This window comes from Notothenia coriiceps, unplaced genomic scaffold (assembly GCF_000735185.1).
Source record: "Notothenia coriiceps isolate Sejong01 unplaced genomic scaffold, NC01 NC01_scaffold00038584, whole genome shotgun sequence".
Taxonomy (NCBI): domain Eukaryota; kingdom Metazoa; phylum Chordata; class Actinopteri; order Perciformes; family Nototheniidae; genus Notothenia; species Notothenia coriiceps.
Genome location: NW_011371285.1, coordinates 24,074 through 34,362, shown reverse-complemented (window position 1 = coordinate 34,362; position 10,289 = coordinate 24,074). Strand labels below are relative to the sequence as shown.

Below are 10,289 nucleotides of genomic sequence, written 5' to 3'. Positions count from 1 at the left end.
CCATCCGGTACTGAAGTGGGCCGGTCGGATAAGTCACTAGCACCCCCCGTCCCCCCGTCGACAATTTACTAGCGGTATTTACTTGCAGTACCGAGGTGGCCCACCTCGGTACTGCAAGTAAATACCGCTAGTAAATTGTCGACGGGGGGACGGGGGGTGCTAGTGACTTATCCGACCGGCCCACTTCAGTACCGGATGGCCAGTCCGCCCCTGCATTCAATGATACGCACTGATGTCCACAGACTGATACTTATGTCACTTTGTGATCTGAGTATATACAGCAATGTTGAGGTTCATACCTGGAATGGGCTTCTCCCCAGGCTTAGGCTGAAATCACAGGGGAAAACATTAAGTGATTTCAAAAGATAAGACAAAGAAGATTTAACATGAATAATAGAAATATACTAGTAGTTGTAGTTTTGAGTCGGTGTAACGTGTACCTGGTAGAACGTGGGTGGAAACTTTGACCTGAGGTCCAGCAGCAGCGTGTCCACACGATGCCTCTGGAACAGCGAGCTCGCTTCCTCCTTCTTCTTAGTCTTGGGTTTATTTTTCTCTGTAGAAAAGAGTTATCCCATATTCAACATAATAAACATGAACTTCCTATTATAAACATTTCAAGGTTGCAGAGCGCCATAGCTCCGACTCTTGAAGACTTCCCTATCTGCCATTTCACTACATTTCCATACCAGGCTATATGAAGGAATCCTGAAGTCAGATGTAAGACCCTTTAAGACCTTTTTGAAGACCCTTTCCATACATTTTAAGACCTCATCGCCACTTGGAGTTCTAACCGGTTACATTGGCGACACACTTCACCTCACATTGACTATATACAGCATGGATTGTCCTGTTCAGATGACGTCAAATCCAACGGGATGCCATAAATAAACTACACAGAATCACACTACACACCTACGCAATGATAACATTCAGGCACACTGTAAAATACATCTCTTTGGACCATTTAAGATACTTATTGAAAACAAGCTACAAAATGTAATACCTTGGAAAATGCAGTTTAATACTTTTTAAGACCACGCGGACACCCTGGATATTGTAAATTAAATAAACTAAACCGAACCTCTCTCCTCCTGATCCTTGAAGTGCCACCAGTATCCCTTGGATGGATGATAGCGGCAGTACGACATGGCCTCATCAAAAGCAGACTGGATTCCATGGACAGCAGAGAGCTGGGACAGAGGGGGTTCATGTTACATCATTTAAATGTTATTAGAATCCATCATCAAAAAAAATTCTAGCACTCAGTTCAAAGAGTCCTCACCGCTCTGGAGCTGATAACGGTCCCCAGGTCGGGGGCCTGATACACCACTCCTGCTATGATGTAGTAGTCAGCCAAGGGAATGTCTGGAGGATGGAAAGAGAGGAATTATCTTAAGGAATAAGCTCCAGTGCTATGTTGTTTAAATGTATGTACTTATTTTAACAACAACCATGCATACAAATACATTCATTTCAGAAAAGAGAAGGGATGATTTATGCCAGAGTTGAGCTAATAGCGAATTTCCATCTGCAGTCCTTAGGTTCTTATGTGTGTGTGACAGATTTCTTGTGATAGCCATGAGTATAAGCAAACACAATTCCTTGTATATTTGCACCAACTTTGAATTAAACCAGATTCTTGTTTTGAATCTAATACACAGTACATGTATACATATACATATAATATACAGTACACATCTCTGCGGTCCTGCCTGACTCTCATCATACTGCTTCCCTGATGGCTCCCACAGGATTGTTGACATCCTCGTGGATTCTTCTTCTTATTACAGACACATGCATTTCCAAACATTTGGTCTACCTATGTCGTATTATCTCTTTGATTTACACACGGCATCTATTGCACGTCTGTCCGTCCTGGGAGAGGGATCCCTCCTCTGTTGCTCTCCCTGAGGTTTCTCCCATGTTCCCCTTTAAACTGTGGGTTTTCTCCGGAAGTTTTTCCTTGTACGATGTGAGGGTCTAACGACAGAGGGTGTCGTTTTCTCATACTGATATTCTGTACAAACTGTGCTGTTGTATTTACTGTAAAGTATTTTTACTGCATGTACAACACTTTGGCAATTGGCTCGACCACATTTTTTTTTTTAAATGTGCTATATAAATAAAACTTGATTTGATTTGATGTTCTTTTTTCTCTGCCGGACCGATATCAGTAGCGTTCAGATGCTCACCTTGTGTTGGTGACTGCCTCTGTTGTTTCCGGATGATATAAAGGATTGGCTCCTGAGCGTGAAGAAGAATGTACTCCACCCCCACCATCTGGCTGAAATGACACAGAAACAAATGTTTGCTTGGAGGAGGTCACTGTACTGGAAACATATTTCTGACCTTTAAAACCAAACAATTACATCTGTGTGTTATTATTGGATTTAGATTCTGCATGATAATTCATTTGCATGCATCTCACAATACACACAGTAATCATTGTACTGGTAAAACACTAAGCTCAAAGTGACTCTTGAAGGTCTCCTATTATACTGTTTTTCATCAATATATTACAGTTCTGAGATGTACACAAAAACAGATCATTGCAGCATTACCCATAATCCCCTCTGTTTCAGCCCAGCGGCTAGCAGTAGATTGTACAGGATAGATCGTATTGTAAAGGCGGATTAACGTAAGTCACGCAGAAGAAGTAAGTTGTTACACAGGGGAGAAAGCAGTACACCGAGAAAGCATTGATGTGTTAGATCTGCTACCATCAGGAGACAACGAATGCTTTACTCTAGATGACTATGCTTGCTCTTGGTCCAGGGCGAAGACGAAGTCAGGAAGATGTAGTTGTACCAGGGGAGAACGACGTACAGCGACAGAGATAGTAGGTCGGTACCAACAGGGAAAGAAGTACCAGAGAGATGTAGTATGTCCACAGGGGACCGAGAAGTCCAGAGAACCCAGATGTCGTTGTACACAAAAGGGGAGAAGAAGTAACAGAGAAGGTGTAGTTGTACACGGGGAGAAAGAAGATACAGCAGAGATGTCAGCTTCGTACACAAGCAGGAAGCAGAAGTAACAGAGAAGAGAAGTCAGCTATGTACCCGGGGAGCAGAGTCCAAGACGACACCAGCTGTAAGTTGGTACAGGGGAGCACTTTTTCTGAGACTTATCAATGCCTCCTTGTTTCTCAGAGCGGAAGAAAAACTAGGTACAAGATCTTTTTGGAACAGACTTCTTACCTACCACAGCTAGCTAAAACCACCCAGGTGAAAGACTCAGTAATTGTACAAAAACAGAACAACATGCGTCATCGGAGTTAGTCGTGTCGGTATACGCATTGGAGGGAGGGGAGCCGGGCGCGGGGCAGGACGCCCACGCAGCAGGGGGGGGGCCGGGGATAGATGCGATTAGAGGATCAACTCGTGGTAACTAAACGACATACTTGGTTTCAGAAGAAAAGTCCATCCACGACGCTCACCTGAGGATAAAAGTAGATTACTCTCTAGTATGTCTCTCTCCCGTCGTCGCACCCCNTGTAAATGTATTATCTCTTTGATTTACACACGGCATCTATTGCACGTCTGTCCGTCCTGGGAGAGGGATCCCTCCTCTGTTGCTCTCCCTGAGGTTTCTCCCATGTTCCCCTTTAAACTGTGGGGTTTCTCTGGAAGTGTTTCCTTGTACGATGTGAGGGTCTAAGGACAGAGGGTCTAAGGACAGAGGGTCTAAGGACAGAGGGTGTCGTATTGTCATACTGATATTCTACTGTGAAGTCCACTGAGACAAATGTAACTCTTGTGATATTGGGCTATATAAATAAACATTGATTGATTGATTGATTGATTGATTGATTGATTGATTGATTGATTGATTTAGTGCTATAGTAACACATGCATTATATTATTTTATAGAGTTCAAATAAGGTCACTCATAACCTAAGATGAAGGTCCTTGGGTCCAATTTGTTCCCGAATGTTTTTATGTCGGGATAAAGGTTTATTTGATGTTAGTGCCAGAGAAATAACATGTTTGTTGTATACGTCTAAGTATGATCACTTTCATTAGGTTTGGGGTTTTATTCCAAATGATAGCATCTGTGGTCTTTTAGGGGTAAATTATGAAAAAAATCGTTCAACATTTTTTCCTTTTGTAACTCAGAAATGAGTTTGGATTTTGTGGAAATGAGATCCATTTACTATACATTTCTAAAAGAAGAATACAGCTTGTGCTCATAAGTAGGATTACAGTTGCTTTGAAAGGTGGTAACATAGATTAGGAAGACAACATAAGGGTTATCCAATGTGTTTGTGGAAGATATTGCATATTGTGTTTATCTGTATGCTAGACAAGACTTTTTCTATCAAGATTTTATTAATAAAACATTTAGCCTACAGTCCGTTTATAAACAAGCTGAAATAAACCGTCCAATCGTGCAACAAGCTGTTAAAATAAGCTTTAACCAACTTCTGTAATAATTTACTGTTATATTCCAATAATGTAAAATATTCCAATTATAACCAAACATTTGTTTTCTTTGTTTAAACTTTAAGCTATATATAGTTTTTCATGTAATGATCTTGTACAGTATTCTTACTCCAGTCAAATCCCTTACATTTGTATTTGTTTAAGATATTGTTTCTGTTGTTAAAAAATATCTAAATACTCCTGGAAATAAACTGTATGAAAGTGATTTGATTTGATTTATTTCGAATGTGTACACAAATAATACAAAAATGTAACATGAGAATTATTATACAAAACAAAATGAAGCATGAAGTGTCAAATTGATATACACAAATATGACTGATTTTAAGTTATGTATAAACAAATGATCTATTCAATTACACATCTGAAAAGTTATATAGAGAGAGAGATAGAATCAGAGACCCTCTTTAATGGTCTCACATGCAGAGCACACAGTGAAATGTGTTCTCTGCTTTTAACCCATCCTAGTACCAGGAGTCTAGTACTAGGAGCAGTGGGCAGCTATTGTACAGCGCCCGGGGAGCAATGGGAGTGAGGGGGGAAGGGGCATGCCCGGTGCCTTGCTCAAGGGCACCACGGCAGGGCAGGAGGTGAGCTGGGACCTCTCGTAGAAGTCCACTCTCCATATTTTAGGTCTGGAACCTAAAATATTGAACCGGCGACCCTACGGCTCACAGTCCAAGCCCCTACTGATAGAGCCACTGACAGGATAGTGATACATTAAGTCAAGGGAAAAGCAAATTCAAATAACACTGTATCACCAGATAATATGACATCGTTAAAGTTTCGCCCTGATTTCTTCCACAGTACATCATAACATACATTATTATATCTTATTATTAAAGGGCCTATCCCAGCTCCGTTATTTCTGCACGAGTTATCACCAACACGGGGTGCAAAGTCGACTAATTGAATTGACAAATGTGTGTGTTTGTGAACCTAATGGAACAGGTGTCAAAGGACGCCGCCATGCACCTGTCCCCGAGCACAAGTACTCAAGTCTCAGGAGTACTTGCCAGGACAATTTGGCCGTCTCCTAACGTGAAATATAAGAACTTTGACATACAAATCAGGTATGAGACGAGCCCCCTACCTTTCACCGATCGGTGTACTCGGAATGGACAACCGTCTCTCAACATAGCTTCTAGCTAGGGACCCAAGATAACATTGCCCGTCCCATAAATGGCGATATAACGTTTTTGTGCCCCCCCTGTCGGGGACAACACGGCTCCGGTGATAGAAGCTAATAAATCTATAATAAAGTGTGGAATGATCTATACAATTTATTTAATTTTTTTATTAATATATTGGATCTCCTATTTAGTCACCTTCTTATCCCTGGTTACGTTCAAGGTTCGAAATATTATTTGGACAAACCGTACGTATGTGAGTATAGGTATACACCAAGAGGGGTAAAGGAGAAGTTTACATATTGAGTATAAATGTTCCTTCTGTGGGAACCGTTTGATTCACATAGTTATGTTTTTCCGTCGGTACTGGTGATATGTTATTATCAAGGTTATTTATTCACAATATCAACGATAAGTGCTCACGTATTTTAATGCCTATGGGGGTGTCAACATAATTGCGGTACTTTAGTAATAAGATTATTACGGAATACTGGTCAAGAACGAAGTTAACTGACAACCTTGTTTGTAAGTGTAAGATATTTATTGTTGTTCTTTACAGGGGTCGTCGTGGTCTGTATACTTATTTGAGGTTCAGGACGTGTTAATTTCTAATGTTTTATCAGGGTTGATTTGACTCGTAGTAAATTTTATAATAACAACTCAGAGAAACTAACACTTTTAACATACCTTATAGCAGGGGTAACGGAAAATAACTATTGTGGGATATCTTTAGATAGGCCGTACTTTCCCAATAAATACTTTAGTTGGTGTTTCTCACATTCACCATTAGAAAAGTTTGTTACAGGTGAATAGTAATCTGTGGGGATTTGAAGGACCGTACGAGGCAAGAAGAGAAAATTAAGTTCATCAAGTAAGGTAACTGAACATTTAAGAATATAGTGTTTGGTCAGGGAATTCATATTTTGGTGATGTGGACATTTGACAGGCACACCGTACATTAGTTATTAAAGGGTCGAAGGGAACTGTATTACTTCGTCTTGTTTGAGTTGTTCCTACCTTGATGTCGTGCATAGAGGGTACATGACCGATCTCTTAAGAAAATGGACAGTTTTGCGGCATATAAGGTGATAAAGAGAGACGAAGCAAGAAGCGTTTGTTGAGAGCGAACGCCACTTTCAGGTAGGGGACTGTTTGAGCACCCCGCCAATTTCACGTACGGTAACCGTAAGTGGCTGGGGGGACATCATTAGCTACAGCTTGGGGGGGGTACTCATGAAATATACCACTTGTTTACTCTACCATTCTTCCGACACTCACGCGGGAGCTCCTGCTAACAATACACAACCTACCTCAGTCAGACTCCCAGCGGCCGGGAGCGAGGACGTCTCGGGGTCCCGCGCTGCGGTCGCGGCATTTCGGTCAGACTCCGAGACGGACGTTTGTTCACCCCTACCCTCGGTCACCCCACCCACCCCACGACGGCAGAGTAGGGGTTGTTTCCAGTATTAGTTCAGGAGTTAGACGACAGGCGCCGACGTCAGCAACAGGTTATTATCGTCTAACACGTACTCCTTACGAATATTTTCATCTAGCACTGTAGGGATGAACTTCAAGCGAACTAGGTTAGGTGTGACTTGGTCTCCCGGGTGTTATTGGACCAAGGGATGAAGTTCGCCTTTGTCCCCCTGAGGTAGGAGAGGTAAAATCGTACACTCAGAAACGTGAGTAAAATACGTGGTGAGTATAAAAACTATTCGCACTAGTTACAAAAAAACTCCAAAAACTTTCCATATAATTGAGTGGACTGTGAAGGAGACCTCAAAATCACTGTGGGCCGGCATGTGGACACAATTTCTTCACTTACTTTGTACTGTGTCGGTTAATAAGTAGGTTAGACTTTATTTATTGGAACCCAAAACTTTGAAGTTATGTATGTTTTCTCTTAGTGAATAAACGGATTATTTTGTCATGTCCATACAGCCGACGAGGCTGGTACTGGAAGGATATTAGGCTATGTACATCTATTGAATACTTATACCTTTTAATTAACAATATATCGTCTATGCTCCATGAATAACCGTAATAAGGCTGTGTTGATTTTTTTAAGAAAAAAAAAATTCAAATTCTTTATTAATGTGTAGTTTTCATCTGTCTATATATTCGTTAGACGAGAAGATATGGAAGATTGACAAAATTAAATATTATTCAGAAAAAAAAAAATTATCCTGTACATAAAGGAGACGCAAATTGGTTGGTTTCGTTTAAGTCAATTTTATGGTTATGGGTCACCGCCTGGACACCTGATTTTTAGTCGGGCCCTGAGAGCTGCGGGTAGCCCATTGGTCGTTCATTATGGCGTCATTTAACTGCGGGGCTCAGAGCGATTTGGCTACCGGGGTCAGGCGGTGACATCTCGAATTATTGGGTTTGGACCGGTTACTATTTGGTACTGGGCAAGACTATGTTGGTGTGTTTGATAGCGTTTTACTGATTGTGATATTATGTTCCTTAACTCAGATGTGAATATCTCATGTGGTTTCGATTATTTGGTGTCCGGTCAGCAGGGGTTCGTGCACTTAATGCATTTACCACGTGCCAGTCAGGAGCAAAGTAGTGTATGATCTGCAGCTACGTTGTTAGAGCCATACATCGGAGTCTGTACAAGGGCCACATGTACCTCAAACTTAACTTTACTTTTTGTATGAATGCCGTACGCTCCATACCACAAGGTCAGGTCCATTTATTCGTGTTAAGTCTTAGTCTAGTCTTTTCGGAACAACGGACATGTTTACCACTTTAATCCTGAGTACTTGTTTTCGAGCGGTCTCTTTTGGGCTAGTACCTCTTCGCACCCTCTTTGGAGTCGGTCCACCTTTATACCCTGCAATCAGGAGAGACCGTTCCTGTGTGTAGGGGAACATATAGAATTCTGAGGGCTCGCACTTTTTATTCTCGATTGGCCGCCTAAGACCCAGGAATCGAAAACATTTTTTTTCTTCTCCTCCGCCCTTCGAATTACGGACCTATCTTAAATTCGCGCGTTGGGGCGGGTTGTGGACTAGACTTGGAAAAAAAGCAAAACGGGGGAGGGGAGGGAGAGGTTTGAGTGGATACCCAAATTTGTGTCACACTCCCCCCCGGACATAAGTGGAAGTAAGTTGCCGTGTCGTCCGACTCGTCCAAAGTCCTTGTTCATAATGTTTGAGAATAATACTCTCTCGAAAACCTCCTTTCTGAGCGTTTGAAGTTTACATGATTTTTGATTTTCGCGGCACCACTGTCCCTCTCTCTCCTCCCCCCACCGCCCGCCACCTTCCCCACAGATTTGTAGTATCCGTCCTTATTGCTCCCCCTGCGAAACGGTGGGTACTATTTTACGTTCCCGCAACCAGTACTTAAACGTAAGAATTATTAACCTTCGAGGAAAACAGATAGTGCTACTAGTAGTACACATTGTTCTCCGTCACGTTACAATTAAACTTCAACTAAAATTCCATTCTCAAATCGAGGTCATAAAGGAGACCCTCTGTCTAAGAATGTTCTGTCATATAGACGCCTTACATTGGGAAATAAATTGTTGTGAAGAACGGTCCAAGTTTTTTATTAATAATTTTAATATATATATAAAAGAGAAAATAGATTACTTAATATACCGCGTAATTCCTTATAGACCGTAACATGTTCTCAGTAAAAGTTTACGGTGGAATTCAAGGTACAAATGCTCTGACGTTTAAGTCTAACTTTTACCCTTGTGAAATTATTAATCGTATCGTAATTATGTTTACCAGGTAACACGTATATACTCAAAAACATGAAGGAAGAAAAACTCAAAATAAAAAAAACGCTTGTAGGGGTTGTTGAAAATTGATTTCATTGTAAAGATTCAGATCAAAAATGTATCCTTGAACATTGTTTGATCATGGTATCACCAAGCGATTGTATGTGAAGAAGGCGGTCGAAGTCAATGAGTTCGTCTAAGTCAGTAATGATCTCAGACTATGGTTTTAGTTTTTACGTGAATATCCAAAATATATTCGAACTGTATGTTAAATAGCCTGAAAAATCTTCTATACCAGATATCTAATCGTGGGCCGAAATTGGTGTACTCTTTGTGTAATTACGCAGTTATTAAGTGGCTCCGAGTCCAAAATCTGAAAATTATAATATTATTCGTCGATAACACTAAACCTAAACCTCTGAGAATTTGGACGTTCGTCGTTTCTCTCATTAAAATCTCTGCTACTATATACTTACACAGAGGAAGAACTGAAATTTCAGGCTCATGTATTTGAGAAGGTGGAGGCACTTGTTTCTCGATTGTTCCGAAGTACACTTATTAATTTGCCGTTGTTGTGCACAAACTCGTCTCAAACTCAGGGTCTTATTTACTAATATTTATGGATAAACGAAAAAGAAAACAGAATAAGAGAGAATTTTTCTTCCTTGTTGGCGGTCGGAGACACGCATGTTTGCCCTGCTAACCCCTCTAGTCACCACTAGAAAAAAACGCTTATAACCTACTACTATTCTCGGTTGTTGCGTCGAACTCTTTTCCTTTATGTCTTTTTCCCGTTTTACGGCTCTATCTCGCGTCCTCTGTACCGTAGCTTTACGTATGGAGCCGAAAAAAGGAATTTCGCTGGTGACTTAGACGCACCGGTTAGCTAATGGCCTCCTGACTTTAGAGTCTCAGTCTCTGTAGGAGAGGACTACTCTTTTATTTACTCAACGGTACTGTACGACGCTCACCCCC

At 41.1% G+C, this 10,289-nt stretch overlaps 1 protein-coding gene across 1 annotated transcript in view; it reads right to left on the bottom strand.

Moving 5' to 3' along the window:
• Positions 1-204: 204 nt before the first annotated feature.
• Positions 205-10,289, bottom strand: part of med6 (mediator complex subunit 6) — a 19,427-nt gene continuing 9,342 nt past the window's right edge. Inside the window, exons 2-6 of the mRNA XM_010797885.1 lie at positions 2,196-2,314; positions 1,286-1,368; positions 1,085-1,193; positions 441-556; positions 205-327 (exon numbers count right to left, since the gene is read on the bottom strand). Of these exons, the coding sequence (XP_010796187.1) occupies positions 256-327; positions 441-556; positions 1,085-1,193; positions 1,286-1,368; positions 2,196-2,314 (499 nt within the window). The 3' untranslated portion in view covers positions 205-255. The remainder of the gene's footprint in view (positions 328-440; positions 557-1,084; positions 1,194-1,285; positions 1,369-2,195; positions 2,315-10,289) is intronic.